The sequence below is a fragment of the Caretta caretta genome, chromosome 2 (assembly GCF_965140235.1).
Source record: "Caretta caretta isolate rCarCar2 chromosome 2, rCarCar1.hap1, whole genome shotgun sequence".
In the NCBI taxonomy this organism is placed as follows: Eukaryota; Metazoa; Chordata; order Testudines; family Cheloniidae; genus Caretta; species Caretta caretta.
The window spans coordinates 267,605,017-267,627,743 of NC_134207.1; the positions used below are offsets into that span (position 1 = coordinate 267,605,017).

At 41.6% G+C, this 22,727-nt stretch overlaps 1 protein-coding gene across 9 annotated transcripts in view; it reads right to left on the reverse strand.

Annotated features, from left to right (window-relative positions):
- MAP4 (microtubule associated protein 4) overlaps positions 1–22,727 on the reverse strand; it is a 274,912-nt gene that overhangs the window by 53,683 nt on the left and 198,502 nt on the right. For 8 of the 9 annotated variants that reach the window (XM_048837273.2, XM_048837274.2, XM_048837272.2 and 5 more), the window contains exon 13: positions 17,646–22,163. In XM_048837273.2, the coding sequence (XP_048693230.2) occupies positions 17,646–22,163 (4,518 nt within the window). The remainder of the gene's footprint in view (positions 1–17,645; positions 22,164–22,727) is intronic. The other variant, XM_048837267.2, reaches the window with a different exon arrangement.

Here is a 22,727-nt window from a genome sequence, read left to right on the forward strand (position 1 = left end):
GATTTTAAGCTCTACAACTGATGATTAAATGATATGGAACAACTAAGAAATGCTGCTGTTCTGCACAGTTTTATGTAACTCTGAAGTAATTACTTTTTAAATCTACATCACAGGCACCCAAGAGCTTTGGATGGGGTAGAGAGTTTTAGAGTGAAGTCTAAATAAATTTGCACCACCATTAAAATCTAAATTTATAGGTAGAAAATTTCTTTAATGTGACTCAAGAATACATAAACAGGAGTAAGGCGAAGAAATTTAGCAAAGAAAAGATCAGTGCAAGAGTCTGACTGTGGAATCTTCTTTCCAACAGAAGTCAGCAGAAGCACCATTATTTGAATAATTCAAAATTAGACTAGACAAATCATTCACAAGTATTTGGAAGGGAAATGTAGGCAGCTGATGAGAGTTGCAGAACCTTGAAACAAGGACCAGAAGTTTTAACTTAATTCACAGAGTGGCAGGAAACCAACAGAACAAGACATTTAAGGATGAGGAAGCTTAAGGCTGTATCAGCAGACAGCAAAAAGTTGATTTTGGCAATGATGTTTTGAACAGATTGTGTGTATGGAGGGGAGCTGCAAGATGAGTATAAATAAGACCAAAGAAAAGGAATTTGCATCCTTGACACCAGAAATTATTAGGATATGAGCGAGCAATTTAGCTATTAGAACAGAGAGGAAGAGAGAGATTTCTGACTGATATCATATCTTAGCCAAAAAGCTGCTTCCTTGGGCAAGTTATTTCTTATGTCACAATTTCACCATTCAGTAATGAAGAAAACTCTTTGTAGATGCTGTGAAACCACTCTAGTAACATCCAAGTCATTCTTTCCTGTTTTCTTGCATTGCAGAAAGTCGTACTAAGACATGCAGATATGAAGCAATGAAAGGAGCATTTTACCATTTCCACTGCAATCTAGTCTACTTAGACTAGATCCAGTGTCTGAAACCAATGTCAACAGAGTGAAGTAAACATGACCTGACATTTTCACCATTGTCCACCATTTTTCTGGACAGCAACACAGACCAGAATGGTTAATTTCACTGTGCACTTTTTGTGAAAATATGAGCAGTACCAAAGACACTGCAGCGGTCTGCAAACTCAGACTGTATCAAGTCATGTTTCAAAGGCTGCCTCTGCAACGATAAGAACTATAAATTATTTTTCAAAATAAAGATTGCAGCCTAACGTTTTCAAACCCAGATGCCTACGAAGTTAGGCATCTAAATTAATATTTGCACACCCGCATAAAAGTGGGCTGATTTTCAGAGGTGCTGCACACTCCCATAGCCAATAACTTTGACTTGAATTGTGGATGTTCAGCCTTTTGAAAATCAGCTCACTTAAAATTAGGCATCTATATATGGGTTTAGATGCCTAAATTTACACATCTGTGTTTGGAAAATGTTGCCCCTTAAGTTCTGCAGAGGTTGTTGCCTTAGCTACACCATGATTTCCTAACTGCCACTGACAAATGGATTTTTTTTTTTATGTCCTGGATACGACCATCAGTAGCTGCTGAATTACCACAAAGAACCAGACTTGAATTTCATAACAGGCTCTTTAGAAGCTCACTGACACCAGACATTTCATAACCAGAAAGGTGCACACAGACAAGATGCTGATTGCTTGGCCACTGATATGTTCCAGATTCATCCCTTGAGAATATAAATGTTTGTGACATCACAACTGATTAGATCAGGGTGGGCAAACTCTCTGGCCCGAGGGCCACATTGGGGTTGCGAAACTGTACGGAGGGCTGGGTAGGGAAGTCTGTGCCTCCCCAAACAGCCTGGCCCCTGCCCCCTATCCGCCCCCTCCCACTTTCAACCCCGACTGCCCCCCTCAGAACCTCCGACCCATCCAACTCCCGCGCTCCTTGTTCCCTGACCACCCCCTCCTGGGACCCTTGTGCCAACCGCCCCCCAGGACGCCACCCCCTATCCAACCCCTCCTGCTCCCCGTCCCTTGACCCCCACCCCCAGAACCTTCGCCTCATCCAACCACCCCCACTCCCTGTCCCCTGACTGCTCCCCGGAACATCCTGCCCCTTATCCAACCCCCCTGCTCCCTGCCCCCTTACCATGCCGCTCAGAGCAGCAGAAGCTTGCAGCCACACTGCCCTGCAGGCATAGTGGGCCAGAGCGCTGGCAGCACGGTGAACTGAGGCTGCGGGGGAAGGGCCAGGGGCTAGCCTCCCCAGCTGGGAGCTCAAGGGCTGGTCAGGATGGTCCCGCAGGCCAGATGTTTGCCCAACTCTGGATCAGTTAACATTTAAGTTGTCACAAAAATGTGGTTTCCCTAACTTTCATTTCAAAAGCACTATCCAGAGCAAATCAACTCAGCAGCACAGATCATATTTTCATGCAAATGGGCCATGTCTAGGTATCTAGTTCAAATCCAGCAAAGAAGAAATTGGGATCTACCTATGCTGCCATCTGATGTCTGTTTGGTGAACTCTGTGAAATAAGCTGATGGTCTCATTTTTAGACCCAGTGAACCGATATCAGCAATAAAAAAATCCCACCCACCCTCCATCACTACAATTGACATGACTTGATGTCCCTTTGCTGGCAAGCTCAGCTGAGAAGATACGGACTGAACAAATGATAATGAATGATTTATACCCTCTCCCCCGCTTCAGCTACATCAGGGTTAAGATACTTTGGCATAACAGACTTGGGAAATTTTCACTGCCACTGCACCCACTTTAAAGTCACTTTTTCAGAGCAAGTAAGCTGCAGAACTGTCAATCAAGCACCTTTCACCAGTGCTAAATCTACATGAAAAGATTTAAAATAAAGAAAAATCCTGAAGAAAACTACTAGAAGAAAAAGCAAAACACAGACTGTTTCATCAGCAGAACTGTCTGTAATTAGAATGGTTTTCAGAATTTTCTAGTCTAGGTAGGTTCAGCAGCTCACTAAAATGGATAACCGGGATGGAACGTAGAGCAGCTGAACACTGTGGATTCATCTAATTGGCCATTGGGTGTCACTAACACTCCACAAAAATAGAGATAAGAGATATTTAACCTGGTGGTTGAAATACCACCAAATCTTGTTCAGAGACCATAATTCAGTTATCACTGCTGGGGGGGCTTTCAGTGTGTTGACCTACAGTATTAGGTTGGGGTTTTAAAATCAGGTATCCTTTTTATTGGCTATGCTCCCTGTCTGTACTATTTCCTCTCTCACAGGACAGTTTGTTTATAATTCAGCTTTAAATTCAAAATCTCAATATCTGATCCCTCTCAATTGCTTTGATATTCCATTGAAGGATGAGTAAACAAGCTAACTACAAAGCAGCCGTTGGATTAGGAAATTCATGTACACTTCTTTAGCCTTTATTTCGGGCCTGTGTTTTTCTCCTCTGTGAGAAGTTCCTCATTCACAGAGAAGGGACAAAATAAAACAAAAAGGTAACACACCCACAGTCCAGGGGAATAAAAACAGCTACATAAATAATAACAGAGCAACTAACTGGCTTAAGAGGGACAGGGACTGACATGGACACAGACACACACAGATTAACTGCACTTGTCACAATTTTTAAATCCCAGCAGACTGACCTCATATATCATGCCACTGTCTAAACAAGAAACTAAAGAACAAAACAAGCTTCTATTGACAGTTAGCAATGGGAGAAGGCACTACCATGATCTGGGTTTTTATCATTTATAACCACTTTCAGAGAGGGAAATTCTATTTTGGATACAGTATAAAGCTACCAGGAAGAGACCAACAGTGCAAGACATTTTACCCTCTTATTCAAAGAAGAACACAGCTAGTCTCACTGCTCTCTCCAAGCAGAAACGTCAAAGGATGCCAAAAACTAAACTGAAAGCACAATCTTCTGACCTTTTGGCAAAAGCTGGAAGATTCTGACTTTGATAACATGCTCATTTCTAAACAGTAAGACAGATTTGCAAATTGAGAAAACAATTCTCAACAACTCTTGATACTTGAAAATTCCCTTTAATATTTTTGTTTACATTCATTAGTATTAAACACCCCTAAGGACAGACTTAATGACTAAAATCTTTTCTTTGGAGCAAAAAACTAACGATCAATTCTTGATTCTATTATTGTGATTTAAGACACCGGCAAGCAACTTCTTGACCCACAGCATCTGCTATAGCACCAGCCATCCAATCTATACACTAAAGTTATTTCATTCTCTTCCTCGCTTAAATCAAAGCTTATCCTTTGTTATACCTATTAGAACCTAAGCTGTGTCAGTCTCTGGATTCTTCCTGAGCCACCCACCCTCCTGCAATTTGTCAAGTCAGTTCCTTCCTAGCTGCTGTCTGCACGCTCCCCAAGGAGGTAAAATTTAGCAACATACCATCACGTGGTAGAACTCCTAGCTGGGAAGATGGAGTGCTCTGCACATTGCTGACCTCAATTTCTTTTCTTTCCAGTGGAACAGTTTTGCTGGATTCCATCTCACTGCCTCTGCTTCTTGGAGAGTCAAGGCTAGCAGCTTCATCAATGACATTTCTCTTGTCCCTGTTTGCTGCTGCTGCCTCCTCCTCCCTCCCTTTGTCGTGGCTGCTGATTTCAGGGATTTGCTCCAGTTTGCTGTGATACAACCCGGGGCTGCCCAGCTCTTTCTTGACAGAGGTGCTGCTCCCGCCGTTCCACTCCTCTCTCTTCTTGGCAGCTGGCTCCTCCGTAAGAAGGGACTGATGCTCCTTCACAGTCAGGCTGGGCAACTCCGCATTGTTTTGTTCAGCACCCAGGCTGTAGACAGATGTTTGCTCTTCTGACACAGTCATTGACCTTTTCATTGGAGCGCCTGGCTTTCTGATAACGGGGCTTGAGCTCTGGGTCAGACTGCTAGTAGGAGAGAGAAGGCCAGTAGCAAGGTCTTCTCTAACCAGTGGCTCAGGGTATTTGTCTGCCAAATTAAGGGTCTGGGGCACAGACAAGTGGGAGCATTCTGACATTGCACGCCTCATTGCCTTCCTTTGGTGAGCAGCTCTGTTCAGAAAATTGTCTTCATCTGCACAGCTCAGCTTTTCCTCCATCTCAACCATAAATCTTTCTTCCTCCATTTCACTGATATTATTGAAGTAGCTACTTTTGGAGTCATCCTGTGCAAACTCTATAGTTGTAGTTGGAGGTTTTGGATTAGATGCAGTCAGGGAGGAAGAAAATCCACTCTGTAGATAGTTATCATTAACTACTCCTATTACACAATAGCTAGGGGCTCCATCTTTTTTCACAGTCGCCTCTTTAGACCCTGAATTGTCAGGCAGGATAGGGTTGAAATTTGGATTCCACACACTAATCTCCTGCTCCTTCATGTATTTGTCAGGATCACTCTCTGACACAGACAGGTTGGGCAGATTTTGTTCTTGCTGACACTTGGTTTCCATCGCACTCTTACCTGCTGCTTTCTCCTGATCGGTGATGGCTTCATTTTTTCCCAGCCCAGTGCAAGGTCTCTCGGCTCCTGCCTGCCCCAAATGGAAATCTGTAGTTTTGGGGTTTGCCAAGTTTCCTTCTGCAGAAGGAAATGCTTCAGAAATCAAAGACCAGCTTTCAAGGTGACCTGGAGCTGCCTGGTATTTTTTGCTCTGCACCTCAATTTCTCTTTTGTCTTTCTGAGCTATTTTCAGCTCTTTGTCCAGCTTTCCTTCAAAGAAGCAGAGCTTATCCTCGTCTGTGAAGCCAGCATTTTTAACAAGCCCATCTTTAATCTGTCCCCCTGAGTTTACATTTAGCCCAATTTCATTAAGCTTTCCCTCAGTCCTCTGCCATTCAAATTTAGTTTTGCTGAAGTCTTTCTGGGATTCCATGCAGTGGTAGGCTTCTGAAAAGCTATCTGTGTTCTTGGCTTTGCACAGCTGGCTGTATTCTGAGAGAGATGCAGGCTGCTTGTTTGAGAGAGACATCTCTGACTGCTTCTCTCCCTCTCGTAGCTGTAATACCACCTACAAGCAAGCCGAGCTTGCTGGCTGCCTGAGTCTGTGACGACATACCATTCCCCTGTATTCATGACAAAACTCATTCTTCCCCATCCCCCTCTTACCCAAAGCACTCATTTACTGAAATCAACCACTAGTCCAAATAAAGCACTTTAGTTCGACCCTAAAAAATGTCAGGTTTTGTCCCTTCCTAAAAACAAAATGGAAATTTAATTTGCAAATTTCTTTCTTTGGTCTCAGTAAACACTGATGTGGTTTTAACAATTCCAGCGAAATAGATTCTCCAGCGACAGATGTTGAGGGTAATTAAACACATATACTTTGTTACCCCTGCATCCATTTATAAGGAAGCTTACAATCAGTTTTTCTGCTCCAAACAATATTATATAAATAAGTATTCCTTGTTCATGAACAGTCAATCATGAACAGAGAAGAACCACTCCTAAAAATTGATAAAAATTATACCCAAGAGTATGGTTTCCCCTCTAAAAACCAATACTGTGCAGAGATTTGCCTCCCAGAGACAGAGGAGCTTTGCTGCCAGAGCAATGTATTTAATATATTCTTTCTGTATCAGAGATCACAAATACTGCCACAAATGGGGATTTCATTCACTCTAACTAGAAATAATGCAACTCACAAGAGTTTAGCCCTGGACAATGCTTAAGAGAGAGTATGGGACAGGTTCAGAGTGGTTTTGTGATTCTCAATACTACATCCTGGAATTTGGGCATTTTAAAAAATCATCAACTTATACAGTACTTTCATTGCACTAAATTCTTCCATTACAAATATTTTACTTTCAGCATTACATGCTCTGTGCTGATTTAAGACAAGTGCCCTGAAGTGAAATAAGTGAACAACATGACCTATCAAAATTTCTCATTCGAGCATCAGTGAGAAGACTTTTCTAACTCTAATTTCAGTATAGATAACATCTTGCTCTGACAAAATAATTTCCTCCGTCTTTCTTCAGACTACCAAGATCACTCAAGTCATGCACTTTGGAAAAGGCTGATGGAGGTGGGGAGATGTTATCCATTATAGTCCTTGAATTGTAATGGTTAAGCTATCCCCTTCACTACAAACTGAAAATAGGCTCCTGGTAACAGGAATTTCCAGCAGTGGGAGATAAAGTGCAAGGACGGCTTCACTTTTTGGTGTATGATTACATATAAGGGCAGCTGAGATGCCGTATGTAAAGGCCATTTAACCGCTGGGTGAGAAAGGGAGCTGGCTAAGAGAGGCTGGCCTAGTAACACACTGTCCCAAATTCCTCTACCTAACGGCCATGGAGCCCTGAGTTCCTTCTAAATCAGTGTAGGACCAGACAGATACTCAAATTAGGGAAGGGTACTGCTAAGGTCACCAGCTTGTTTGAAGTAACACAGGCTCTCCAACTCCAATTTGGTCAGGCCAGTAAGTGAGGAACAGTGTTTCCAAGTGCTCAATTTTGAAGTGTAACTGTTAAGCATATTCGACCTGTTACTAGCCTGTGATCCTGCAGCGTTTTGTTCCTTAGAAATTCCCACATCCAGTGAATCTCTCCCAGTGAACCACATGGGAAGCAGGACAGGCAGCAGGCTCAGCCTGTAGAGAGATGTGGGACAGGCTCAGACTACAGTGACTTCAGAATGCCCTAACAGCAGATAAACAGGCCTTAGAACATGTGCTACTTTAGGAAGCAAAGTCATCTAGACTTTTGTTGTTGTTAATTTTGGAATAAATAGCTTTTAAAGGCAGGTCAATTAAACAGACCACATCTTCTAAACACTTTGATTACATCTATGAAGGAAGGCCCAGTTTAAAACCAATTACATTTAATTACAAGTAATGACGTTCCCAGTAGAATCTGAGAACTTCCTGAAAGCACTAAAGATTGCCTCTATCATTTACCATTGACACTTGGAGCGATGCATTCCCCTACCAGCACCAAGGGGTGCTGCCCTTGTCTTTAGAGGCCCAGTGCGAAGTAATCCTGGACTAGATAAACCCTCCTCTTTGAGTCAAGATTACAGAACTTTAGGAAGAATGATCATTGCACATACAGCCAGAAAAACTCCTGCCTAGGAGGAATTTTGCCCTTGGTGTGAGGAAACAGTAACAATGATTCCTGTTTCAGTTTAATTTTGATAAATTTATTTTTAGACTCAATGTAAAATGCTTGAGCTGCAGTACGCCCCCTGAATTTAACCTGCTGCAGAGATAACACGCTCTGATCCACACATTCATCTACTTGTATTCGAATTCTGGGTTTGAGACGTTGCTATATTTAAAAACAATGAGTAATGTACTGTAAATTATACCCACAGTTTCTACACCCTCCATTTAACCAAAATACTTCCACCCACCAGCCCTACCATTCTCAAAAGACCTTATTTTTTGAAGTGATTTAAATATTCTTAGACATCTTGCTGTGTGAAATGTGACCTACAGATCAATATTTTTATTCCCTGTCTACTAATTGGTGCAAGGCTAGCACTTGGAAACATTTGCTGGTCCTAAAAGTATACATACTGGTCTCACCAACGTACCGGACAGGTCACAAAATCCCAAACCTTTAAGTCATTTAATCTCAGTTACTTTATGTTGCTTCCCCATCACTTCAATCAGTTCTAAACAGGATTTTAGCAGCAGATCTCAACTTACTAGAGTTCTATTAATGCTCTACACTGATGAAAGCAGGTTTTCCATGTTTTCTAATGTTCAAAGCACTGGTTTCTAGTTCTAGCAGTTCTTGAAAGAGTGGCAGCTATAATTATGTAGAAAATAAAGTAAGAAAAATGAAGCAAAGTGGCATGCTATGATTTTAGGGTTTAATATTTCACAACCGATCAGGGCAAGAGAGGAATGCTTTATGTCACCGGAAAGCAGAGACCAGTTCTCAGAATTCCAGTGGGATACAAGATGCTTGTGTAGTCCTAGTGGTTTGCAAAGAAAGAGATGCGAGAATTGTCGCTACTTCAATTAGCACTACTTTTCTGGTACAGGTCCTGAACTGGCTAGTACAAGTCTGGGACATTGGAGCACTGTAATTGTTAAGCTCTGAGGTGCTGTTTTCCTCCCTCACACCTCTCCCTTCAGCATCTTGTGAACATCCACATCACACTCTGCTGAAGATATACCACATCCTAAGAGAGATGCTTAAAAGAACCAAGCTTTGCAATATGGTTGTATTGGTCCAATCCAAGGGGTGAGCTATATGGACTTAAGGTAGCAGAAGCTAGTGTAGCAGCACACATAGAATGGCAGGTGACGGCTCAAGAATTAATGTTTTTTGTTCCTTTCCAAGCCAGGTGGATGCCATGCAAGATATGTGACAGTGCTAGAGAAATTAGATTCAAGCAGCTAAACAGAGAAATTGAGTTGCATAGTGTACTACCACACACAATTAGTAGCCCAATGACACAATTTTTGTTTTGATCTTTTCTTTTAAGTTTTAGTTTAATGTTTGCAAAACACTGTCTATATTTTTATCATCCTAATTTTTTTCCTGCATGCCAAAATATGTTAGCTGTCAATCAGGATCTAACTGTACAGAATAACTATTATTTTGAAAGGAAAAATAAAGTGAAGAGTCCAACTCCAACACCACACAATGCAGCTCTTACCAAAAGCTATGACTGCAGTTAACCTACAGCTAGCTGTCCCAGGACATTGTCAAGCTGACCCACTCTGCTTGTCATTCTTAGCCTCTTCGCAACTTCACCATATCTACATCTATCCTTGCTTCAACCTACATACCTTCTTGCTCACACACTTTTATTTATACTGTCCCCTACCCTTAGAACAGCCCCCCAGTTTCCATGCACCAACCACCCTCATTCTTCTCCAAATGCTTTTTTCATGAAAACTTCTTAACACTGGTCTCCTCATAGACTACACCTCTGGATCTCCTCATTTCTGGATCTCCTCAGGAGTCTAGTGGATAAAGCACAGGACTGGGAGTCCCGAGATCTGAGTTTTGTTCCCAGCTCCGCTACAGGCTTCTTATGTGGCTTTTACCTCCTAGGTACTAAAAAAAGAGGTGCTGCACTTGGAGGAAAAGACATATCAGTCAGTGAAGGATAAGCAGGAAAGGATGGGGAGCTCTCCAGAGAACTATTCGTGATTGAGTGATTCCGTGCAAAAAGCAAAAGAGTAAATTTGAGGAAAGTTGCATCCTAAAGAGCAAGATGATGGCTAGGGACAGCAAAAGACTTCGTCTTCAGAGGGTATAAATTCAAGACTCCACGCCCCTCTACTGGTTCGTCAGTTGTCTTGAGGAAGACAGATTTCTTGGATGTCAGAATTCTGAGTTTCACAATCCTTATCACTCCCCACTGGCTTTTCTTTTAGGAAAGTGTCAGATAAAGGCAGTGAAACAGTAACGAGCCATAGCCAATCAGATCCCAGTGCTGCTTCCAGATGAATAGATGCCTCTATTATCTAAAGCCTCTCTCAACCTTTCAATGGTGAAACTGCAGCATATTTATTCAGAAGGAAGTTTGGGACCTACTTGTATTCAATCTACACTTTTCCTCCTGCCATGATTAAATCCTGAATCCTCTTAAAGGTACATTGCGCACGCAAAAGACTAAAATGACCTAGCCAATAAAGCTGAAAAGCCCCTTATATACTAAAATATATTTAAGTACAATATTAAAAACCCACCAAACACACCTATAGCCATCAGTATCTCTAGCTGCTTAAAATATTTTGATGCTTATGTTGTCTCACTGAATTTAACCATCACTTTCTAAGGGAAGAGACACCTTTCAATTCAAGAGATTGCAAGGAACTGCTGCCCATTTTAGTAGTTTTGAAGATACAAGTACAACACATGACTACGTAGGCTCTTACAATGCCAATACCAAAGCAGACCAGATCACTATATCAACACGTCATGATTTAAAATCCAATCTGCAAGCTTCCATCCCCAGCAGATGAATAAGCCTAGTGTTTCTATTTTTGCTTCAATCCTGAAGCTATTACTTATCCCATTTAATGCCTCTTTTTTTATCTAACGCAATTGTTTCTATGCAGTCCTTTGCACTAGTTTCCAAGGCAACGCCACCTTCCAGAATGATGAACTACTCCTTGCCAGCTTCTCCGAGAGACGTTCTCTCTCTCTTTGTCACTACCAATAACAGTCAATAATCTTACTGATCAGATTGATTGAGGATATACTTTGGCATTAAAAGCCAAGATCATAAAATTATAATTTGGATATTCACTTGAGTGTAGGTTGACACAGATGCACACACTTCCTGCTGATCAGCCAAACATTCACTGCAAATAAAACAAACCTATTAAAGCTTTGACACAAGGCCTGAAGCCTGAGACTGTACACTGAACTCACATGCCTCATTACTTCCCACACTTTACAGTCATTGACACAAAGTTTAGTTGTATTTAACAAAGGATTATTGTGATGGGGGTGTTGACCCCATATTTGCCCTGAAAGGGTTCATGTAGGCTAAGGGGGCCAATTAACTAGACATGCCATAGCGAGGGGAATCAGGTGGTTTAAATAATCCCCTAACTGAACAACAAGGGAGCTGAGGAGGGCTGCATTTATAGACAGGAAGTTGGCCGCAGGGAGGGAGCTGCAGGGAAGTACCCTACAATTACTTCCTGGGAAGAGGGAATTTTGAAGCTACCAAACCCAGAGAAGCGGGGGGAGCCAGAAGGTTAGGAAAGGCTCAGGAAAAAGGCAGTAAGGTCTAAAATGAAACAGACCTTGGCTGCTGATTAGAGGGTCCCTGAGCTGGAACCTGTGGTGGGCCCTGGTTCCCCCACCAGCCACTGGGGAAGTGACACTGGCTGGGCAGTGAATGAGAAGACTGCCTCAGCCCGTTTGTAAAAAAGAGACTTTGATAGCCTGAAAGGGGAGGACACACTGACTTGGACAGAGGGCAAAGCCATGAACACGGAATACCTTGCCTCACTGAGAGCCAGAAAGAGAAGGCAGTGCGTGTGGCGAGATGTGGAATCGGACATGGAATCAGCGACCAGGAGGCGGCACACTAGTGGTGAGCAGACCCTGTGACAATTATATACATTCATATGAACAAGATTATCTGCAGTTCTGCTATATAGGATAAAAAAATCTTAAGGAATAGAAACCTTTATGCTTCAGGATGTAAACTCATCACTAACTGCTTAAAACTATGAAGAAAATACTGTCCATTACAGGGCCTCTAATGTCTTCCTCAAACATCTAATATTGCCAACTTTGAGACCAGATACTGATATGAATGGAACATTAGTCTGATACAGTATGGCAGATATTGTGTTACTAATAAAACCAAACATATTTGATTAAAAGGCATTTGTGCACAGAATTGTGTGCTTGAGGTCATGATTTGGCAATAATTTCCATTAGACAGCCATGTGTAACTATCTACGTACTCAGTTATAGCAGAGACTAAGTCACAGCAGAATTATAAACCATTGAAACTGTGTGAATGAGGAGGGTTATAATGGAAATGCTAACAGATTAACAGCATGAATGACACCAGTATAATTCAGAACAGCCAGGAAAAGACAACATTCAGAGAAAGGGCATCACTGTGGTTGTAGAACAGAAGAAAACATTGTAATTAATTAGAGATGGCTCTACTGGATGTTGAACATATTTTATTTACATATGAGGGATGTAAAGCTGTCAGATTAAAAATGTGAACTACGATATGTTACACACTGAAAAGGATTATGCCAATGATGGGTATTGGTGACTACTCTGGAGACAGCTGGCTGTTGTTAGCTAAAGGAAAGGGTGCTGGAAGAATGCCAGCAGAGGGCAACAAAGGAGAGTAGGATAAAAAGCTAAGTTGGAGACCACCGCTCAAAGTGGCCCTTCAAATCCCTGTCCGACAGGGTAATTTTCAGAACCTTTTAACAGCCAATACTCCCAACACTGGTATTCCATATGCTGCTCCTTTACATTTTGTCTAGAAGACACAGTCAAGGTTCAAGGACCACTATAATAGGCACTGTACATACAAAGATAGTTCTTGTCCTTAAGAGCTTACAAAATATAAATGTGAGGAAGACAACAGGTGGATAAAAACAAAAACATGGAGAGCTAGGTAAGCAAGACTATTCGTAGTATGCTGTTCCTTAAGATATAGGCTAGAGAGGGACTTTTTCCCAGGAAGCCTTTAGTGTTGACACAGATACCAGCTGAGTGGGGGGGCGGGAATAGAAGGGGTGGGCATGGGGAATACTATTTGGAAGTCTGAGTGGGATAGTTCAACACTGGGAGAATGAAACCCTAGTATCATTTACCCCGTCTCCATTCCTCAGCATGAGGTCAGCTGCATTGTTACTGGTAGGGATGTCTATGTCCATACTGAGATTCCTACACTACTGCATTCTTTACACATCTAATCCTACTTATAACTCAAGCCAAAATGAAGCATAACGGCTGCTAAAAAAAAACTTGCCTGATAAATGTTGACCCTACCACCATGGCAGAGGAATAGGATTTGCTGGTCCCTGAAATGAAATCAGGCCCAGTTGTCCTGTTCCAGTTCAGATACGCCCTAGTTTGGTGTAATAGGGAGGGCAGAGCTGCCCTGCGAGTTACAGATGAGAGACAGCCCAAAGGCAAGGGAGAGTCAAAAACCCAGAGAGGTAGAGTCCATAATCCAGAGTCTCGAGAGAGCCCAGAAGAACACAACAAGGTTGAGAGCTTTAGGGAGAGGATCACCTTAATGGAGGGAATGGAGAGAGCTCCTTGGTTGAGCAACGGAGCCAGATGAGGCTGCTGAAAGTGGAAGGCAGTCGGGGAGGGGTGGTTGTTATTTACAAAACTTCCCCAGACCAGAGGAGGCTGAAGGTTGAGAGCAGAAGGGGGAGATACTTGCTGGCTCTTTGAGCTGGAGAACTGAACCCAGAGGGCCAGAGAGGGCTGAAGTCTCGGGAATTATGGACAAGTGAGCCAACTGGAACCATATCTGAGAAGGAAACACGACAGAAAAGCTAGAAGGGCAGGAGCGAAGCATGGTGAGACACACCAAACATGTACCCAAGAGATGAGGTGTAGTAAAATATGCTGGAGCCAAACCTAAGAGTCTAAAATGGGGTGCATGCCACTAGAGCTGTACCAGAGAGCCTGAACATGTTGATAGATGTCAGAGCTGTACTGTACATGGTGTGTTGATAGACTGTTGGGACCTGAAGACTGAACGTACAGTTTGACTACGTTGGGAAATTCTGGACTATGGTTGTGGGACTTCTGTAATAAATTAACCTTGCAAAGAACTATTTATATTTGGAAAGCTTGTGTGGCGTTACTGCGGACCCTAGAAGAGGGAAACTGAGGGGGTGGCCACATGCACAGCCACTATGAGGTCATGAGGGAGGCAGTCACCCTACAACAGGCAGATTTTGGTTATAATCCTGGCTGCCCAGTGGTGTTAAAAATGTGAAATAGGTTTCCAGAATACCTGTATGTTTCTAGTAATGGCTGTAACAGGGAACAGAAGGGACAAGGTTGAATATGGTAAACAATCATACAAGAGGCAGAAAGCTGCATGGGCAATCACAAATCTGCCATTTTCTGACTTTGAATGCTTCACTTTGCAATCTACACAACAGCATTTTAACAGGTTTTTTTTGTAGCTAATCCACATATAAAATGTAGGGAACCGTCCTATCAAATAAAGATATCTACAGCATTGTAATTGCCATGTCTTCCAAGAAGCGACAAAAGCTCTTTGGGGCAGAAATCAAAACATGTTCTACATTATATAAAACACTGGTGTATAGCAACACTAACATTACATAAATGCCTCCATATAAATTTAGAGAAGCCATCCTGTTGTACTGGAGCACACGCACACAGTAGTTACAGATCTCACAAGCAGCCCTCTAGTTTTGCTAAACAAATTTCAGTAGCTAATCTTTAGCAGAACATTCTCCAAAATACTCAGATGTGGTATTCAGATGAACAAATTTACATAAGTTTGAAGAGCAAGAGATGTAAATATGTAACAGATCTCATGGACGATTATAAATCCAGCCACAATACACAGTGATATTGTAATCTGCGTTCTGGTGACAAGTATGGAGACATTTACCGGTAAGTTTCACGCTCATGATTTATGTAGACCCCAGAAACACCTTAAAATAGTTTGTTTTTTAAAATAAAAATTACAGTTTTATAAAGCTATTCTATTTATAGATATTATAGCAATATTTAAGCAATTCTATAACATCTTTCATCCAAGGATTTCAAAGCACTTTACACAGTTAAGTATTATTCCTTCAGAAACTAGGGTAAACTGGAGTACAGAAGGTAAGTAATTTGCCCCTGGCAAAGCAAATCAGTGAGAGAGTTTGGAATAGAATGAAGGTCTTCTCCTGGCTCCCACTAACTCCTGCTCTAACCAGTAAACAAGACTACTCTTCATACACTACTTAAACCTCATAAAATCTTTGTCATGCTGATCAATGTTTTTAATCTGTATTTATCTGACACAAGTTTACTGTTCACTTGATAAAGTACAAGCCATCCTAAATAAATTTTACACAAACTTTTTTTGCATTTAGGAATTAAGCTAGCATATTCATAGTCCTTGGGAATTCACTAAATGGTTGCTTCATTACTAGTTAGAAGGTGTAGGGATGGAAAGAAAATAAGACACAAATATATGGACAAGAGCCAGTCAAAGGTGTCTTTTTGTCCCCACAGTGTTCTGTGCTTTATTGAAAGTAACATTTTGTCACTCAGCCCAAATGTTGTGCAGTCAACAATAGTTTGCCTAAGAACCATGCCGGAGGCCAGAGCCATCCCTTCAAGCCCTCATCATCAATCCTGCACCAGACAGAACGTGCATTCAAATTGGGGTCGGAAATGTGTCAACCAACATCTCCAAAATAAACTCAATCATTCACAGCTTCTCTAAAAAACAACTGTCAATCTACAAAGTGTTACTTAGCGTAGTCAAGGATTGAGGCAATTATGCTTAATTAGAAAGCTTCTATGTGGCCTTATAAAGTACTAACTTGCAAACGCAAGCCGCATATCAATCTACTTACATGTAGCCATTCTGCACTGCAGTTGGGAGTCCTTTGATGTATTGTGCAGTTTTCAGTAAAATTTACCTGTGCAACAGTCAGGAAGTGCTTTTCTTTTTTTGCAGGAATCTCCCAGCTTTACAACTATCCCTTTAAAGGTAACAGTTTACAAAGAGAAACAAAAAGGCTTCTAGCAGATTATAAAGGTTTTTTTATTTTTAAAGACACTGCCTTTTGCGTTCGCTCCACTTTGTACCATCATGCAGCATACTTCTATGGGCACAAGTTCATGCAGAGCAACCACTTCCAAAATAGAACTACTCTGGGTTATGCAACACTCATTAAAATTACAAAACCTCTCAAAAACCTGACCAGAATGTTAAGGCTGACTTGGGCTCCATGTTTATTAAATTTAGCGGCTGTATCATTCATGCTGACAATGTGGAAATCTGCTAAAAGAGAAACAGGGAAGTTTCATGCCTTAACGACAGTGCAAAAACAACAGCTCGTAGATAGGGATGAGGTACCCTTGCCAGGCCACTTCATTACATCAAAATTCATTGATAAGATGAAAGAGCACACTTTTAAAGGAGGTTTGTAGCATCGTAAGTCCCAGGTTGGTTGTTTTTAAATCATATATACATACTCGTCAAAACACAGCCAAGACACAGGCTCCATTTCACAGGCAGACAGCTTGGGTCAAAAGAGATCCAAATTCTCTGTGAATCCTGGCCAGGACTGGCACTTGGAAAAGTTTTACTGGTCCCACCAAAATGTTTCTAGCCCTAACAGGTAGAGGGGGATCAAATCTTAAAATTACATCAATCCAATTACTTGCTATTTCTCAAGCTGCTAGAGTCAGAGATTAATGTTTCCTAAAGCTAATCAGTTGGGATGAAGCACAGATTTTTATACCTTTGATGGTTTTGAGATAGTTGAAATGGTCAGAATTCAAGTGCAGGAGAAAAAAGCAATAGATGTAATTAGACTAATGTGATTTTAAAGTCAGATCACACAACCTGCCAGGGATAGGAAAGAACATTTCATACTACAGAAATCTGCAATTCCCTGCTGTCCAGTTGTATAGGCCATTAATTTCTAATCAATTTCAAAAAGAAAAGGAGGACTTGTGGCACCTTAGAGACTAACAAATTTATTTGAGCATAAGCATAAGCTTTCATGAGCTACAGTCTCTAAGGTGCCACAAGTCCTCCTTTTCTTTTTGCGAATACAGACTAACACGGCTGCTACTCTGAAACCTAATAAATTTCAGTTAGTTTCCTTGATCAAGCACTACTTCTCTGCCACTGGTCCAAGACTGAATATAGGAAGTCCTGCATCTCTGACAAATAGCACACTCAGTTTCTGGTGCTGAGATATTAATTTCACCATAATGCTCAAAGTACAGTTTAGTTTAATTTGTAAAGGCAGGACATATATAAATGGACTTTAAGGCAACCCAAAGAAACAGCTTTAGAATTCAAACCAAACGATCAATCCTTCTAAAACTTGGGAATTAGCACCGTGAGACAGGCAAGCAGAATTAAGAGCCTTTTAAGATCAGCCAAAACAGTCATGCCACATTTGTTTGTGACACACAGAATTAACAGTTATGTATTCATGCCAACGCACTGACAAGTAGCAAGGTCTCACACGCAAGCTGTCTGCGTTACTGCTGCTAGCTCAAATCACAAGCACACACCTTTTTCTTGCCTTTGCCGACTCATACCATTGGCTTTCAGCTGCCTTGGTTTCTCTCGATCTTGGACAGCAAGCCTTGGTGGTGGAGTAGGAAGCCCTCTTGACTTTGTGGGTCTCATGTAGCCTTTTATCTGTTCCGTAGCTTTGACTCTCTCCTCTTTCTTTGTCTCTTTCAACACTTTTTGTCCAGAACCATGTATCTTTTTCTGAGGTAAGTCTGCACATTTATCCTCTTCAGACTTCAAAGCTTGGAAGTCCTTCAAGCCAGCCTCTATCTTGTCAGCAGCATCACCTTCTGAGTGTTCAGAATGGCCTTTAATTTTATCAATCGGACTGATTTCCTCTGTTTGGGCATCTCTCAGAATCACACCAGCAGCCTCAGCTGCATCTGTCTTTTTTTCTAAACTAACTGGGCACTCAGGGAAGCTTTGTTCACTCTTCTTTCTTTCACCCAGCTCAGTCTCTTTAGTCTTGTTCACCACCACTGCTGCAGCCAGAACCTGCAGAACAACTGCTTCTGCTTTATTCTCCCATTGCACTGTAAGTTCCGGAGAGATGCATCCAACATCCTTCTCACCAGCACAGCTACTTCCTTCCATTTTGTCCATTACTTTGGCATCTGTGGGAATTGTTCCCTTTATGGCATCTGTCTCCTTCACCAGATGCTCCAAGGAAGCACACTCAGTGCTTTGCTTTTCATCAGTGAAACTTATTTCTTTGTCATCAATCTCTGCTAAAATGGAAGTGTGCACTTCATCCCCTCCTGCTTTGGCATCCTGTTTAACTGGAGAATCCAAGGAAGGCCATTTACCTTTCTTCTTCTTCTCCCCAGCATTAGTCACTTTGATTTTATCACCCTCCTTCACTGAAGTGAAAGCCGGTACACCAGCCTCTTCACCTTCCAGGTTGACTGAATGCTCAGAATGGCTGTGTTTATTTTTCTCCCTTTTGTCACCCATGCTGGACTCTTTGTTGGTGCCCTCCAAAACCACTCCAGGAGGCAGTGGCACCTTACTTCCATCATCCTTTATGGGATACTCTGGAAAGATACTGGCAAGCCCTTGATTTTTGTCTATAGAATAAGCTTTGCCAACTCTGTCAACACCAGCTGCTCTAGACTGAGTGTAGGGTGTGAACAAGTCCACCTTATTATCCCAAAGCATTTGATGCTCAGAGGAGAAATTTTTAATATTTTGATTTTCATCTACAAGACCCATTTCTTCCATTTGGTACTCCAGATCGGTTACTATGGGAGGCTGTATTTTGCTTTTGTCGGTCTTAGTCTCCAGAAGAACTGGCTGTTCAGAGGCATTTTTAGCCTTTTTGTTTTTTCCATCATTACCCCTCTTTTTACACTTATTAGGCACCAGTGCTGAACCGGGCTCTATCGTCGTTCGATGTTCTAAAATAGTAAATCCAGCCTCTCTGTTTTTATCAGAAGAAGTTACAGCTTCATTTTTGTCGACTATCTCATCAGCACCACCAGGAAGTGTGGCTGTATCTACTTTAGTCTCCAAAAGAAATGGCTTCTCCAAACCAACATCAGCCTTTGTGCTGTTCTCATTATTCTCTTTTGGTTTTCCTGTCACCAATGGTGTAATGGGTGTTTGTATTTTAGCTGTATCTGTTGTATCCTCTAACAGATGCTCTGAAGTAGTAAATTGAGTCTCCTTGCCTTTATCAGTGGAGTGAATTTCTTTAATTTTATCAGCCTCCTCGACTACTGCAGGAAGTTTAACGGAGTCTGTCTTTGCCTCCAAGACAGCAAGGTGCTCAGCACTATTTTCAATCTTTTTGCTTTTCCCATCACTACACCTCTTCTTAGGTTTGTCCGCCACCAGTTCTGTAATGGGAATGTGTGCCTTAGCTGTATCTGTTATATCCTCCAAGAGGTGATCTAAAGTAGTAAAATCAGTCTCCTTGCCTTTATCAGAGGAATGAGTTTCTTTAGTTTTGAAGAGTGTTTTGGACTTTGCTGTGTCCATTTCATAATCTGACGGAACAAGTTGCTCAAAGAAACTTTTTTCATTACTTTCCTTTATTTTAGGTTTTTCTGTTATCAGTTTCATAGTGGGAACTTGTACCGTGGTTGTATCTGTCAAATTCTCCAGTTGAAGCCCTGCTGTAGTAAAAATAGGCTCCTTGCCTATATCACCAAAACCCATTTCTTTAATTTTTTCAGCCTTTTCCACTACAGTAGGAAGCTTGCGTGTGTCTGTCTTAGTTTCCAGAAGAAAAGGCTGCTCAAAAGAACCTTTTTCAGCTTTTTTGCCTTTCCTGTCACTGTCCTCCTTTTCAGGTTTGTCAGTCATCAGTGCTCTACTGGAATCTGTAGTAAATTCAGTCTCTATGCTTTTATCCATCAAACTATCTTCTTTTGTTTTGCTGATTGTCTCAGCACTAGCAGAAAGTTTGGCCGCATCTGTTTTAGTCTCCAAAAGAAGTGGCTGTTCTGAAATACTGAATTCAGCCTTTTCACTTTTCCCAGTCATACCATTTTTAGGTTCTTCTGTTACCAGTGTTGTAGTGGGACCTTGTACCTTCACTGTAGCTGTTGCACCCTCCAACAGATGTTCTGCAATAGTAAAATCAGTCTCTTTACCTTTATCAGTGAAAAATATTTTTTTAGTTTGGTCATCCTTCTCCATTACAGCAGGAAGACTGCTTGTGTCTTCCTTAACCTCCAGAAAAAATGGCTGCTGGAAATAACTTTTTTCAGCCTTTTTGTTTTTTCCATCACTCGTCCTTTTCTTAGGCTTGTCTGCCACCTTTGCAGTACTGGGACCTGTCATATTCTCCAATGAATGCTCTGCAATAGCAAAGCCAGTCTCTTTGTCTTTATCAGTAAAGATTATTTCTTTAGTTTTGTCAGCTGTCTCAGCTACAGCAGGAAGTTTGTTCGGGTCTCTCTCAGCCTCCAGAAGAACTGGCTGCTCAGAGAAATTTTTAACCTTTTTGTTCTTCCCATCACTATCCCTCTTTTTAGGTTTGTCTGTAACCAGTGCCATGTTGGGATCTGTCTCAGTTGGATGATCCAATGCAGTGAATCCAGTCTGTTTGCTTTTATCAGTAAAATCTATGTTAGCTATGTCGACTGTCTCAGCAGGAGCAGGAAGTTTGGCTGTATCTGTCTTAGTTTCCAAAAGAAATGGCTGCTCTGAAAAACTGAAGTCAGCCTTTTTGTTTTTCCCAGCAATGCCCTCTTTAGGTTTGTCTGAGACCAATGGTATAAGGGGTACTTTAGTAATATCTGTTGCAGTTTCCAATGGAGGCTCTGAAGTAACAGAGCCAGTCTCTTGGCTTTTATCAAAGGAATCTGTTTCTTTAGTTTTGTCGACTCTCTTTGCTACAGCAGGAAGATTGGTTGCATCTGTCTTAATCTCTAAAACAGCAGGCTGCTTGAAGATACCATTTTCAGTCTTTCTGCTTTTTTTATCACTACCTCTTTTCTTTGGTTTCTCTCCCACCAGTGCCCCAAAGGGAGTTTGAACTTCACTTGGAACGGTCTCATCTGCTGCTACACGTTTGGGAGATACGCACTTAATCTCTTTATTTTCATCAATAAGGCTAATTTCTATAGGTTTGGCCTCCAAAGGAGTGTCCACTTTGTTTAGGTTGATGCCTTTTGAAAGAGATGCTTTAAGGTCTGAATGCTCTGAATGTTTACACTCAATCTTTTTGTTTTTTTCAACAAAACTTATTTCCATAGGTTTGGTTTGTGTCAGTGCTGATGCAGGATCCCCCATCTTAGTGTGTTCTGCCTTGCATTCTAGCTTCTCCAAGGGTACCTGTTTGTTTTTGCTTTTAGACTGCAACAAACTGTCATCTTTCATTTCTTCTGGTTTCATGACTTCTCCAGCTTTTGCATCCAACAAAAATTTAAATGGTCCTTCAGTTTTCAGGCTCTGCTGGCCTGCTGCGGGACTTGAGATAATATTTTGATCGTCTAAGAGGTGGCTTTCAGTTCCTACCTTAGCATCCCTTGGTACATCTGAAGTTCCCTTCCTCTTGCCCTCTCTTGAGGAAGTAGAGTGCTCTTTGACACCTTCAGCAGGCAAGACAAAGGGAATGTCTGGCTTTTGCAGTTCAGCAGCAAAGAGGGGAACTTTGGGAGCTTTAGAAACTCCTACATTTTCATCCCCCAACTCCATTGTTCTTGGATGGTGGTTTCTCTTTTGTTTCGGTTTCTTCTTCTTCTTCTTCACAATCACTGGAGAACCTTCTGAATCCCAGGTCTCTCTAGGTACATCTCTCTGGCTCTCCACAAACTCAGACGGCATGCTGAGTAGCTGCCCGGCTGCCTTTTTATGTGGTGCCCTAGTCCGTGAGAACGTTCCAGAGACCCATCCAAGTTCTGGCATAGAAAAGGGGTCTGCTTTTGGGTCACTACTCTTCTGTTGTGGGAGATCTACTAGAAGTTCCTCTGGGACATCTGCACCAGGCACTGCTGCAGGTTTTGCTCTGCCAAACCTGCGGTCACTTGATTTGTTAGCTTGCCTTACTTGTGCAGTAGGTACACCTGGAATACAGGAAGTTTGCTCAAGTATCAGAGCAACTATTTGCTAAAAAGTCTGATGTTAGCCAATTTTTTATTTTATTGACCGCCTCAGTCACATATGCAGAACTTTTAAACACACTGATACCATACTAACCCCAAACCCAGTTTTAGTGGTGCTGTTTAAGAAAGCTAACTTTAAAATAGGTTTTATGTTTAATTTCTGTGTTACTGGTAAGTAAGTAAAATAGATCAATGACAGAGATTAACAGTCATTTTTTATACAGTGGGTGATCTTTACTCCCATAAAACAACTGCTCTCGTAGTGAGAAATTACCAATATTTAGAAAAGGCATTAGGGATCCATTTTTCCTGTTATCTTAGCAAGACAAGACAGCAGCTACACCAGTTACAACCCTCTAGTTTAGAAACTTTCCTTAATAGGAAATAGAAGCATAGCGGAAAGGTAAGGCTCAAGAAGAAAGCGTGTGGATGTAATGGGAAGAAAAAGCTAGAAGTAAGTTTCCCACAGCACCCGTAAAGCAGTGGAAGGCAAAACTTCATCAAAAGAAAAATAATTTTCTGTAC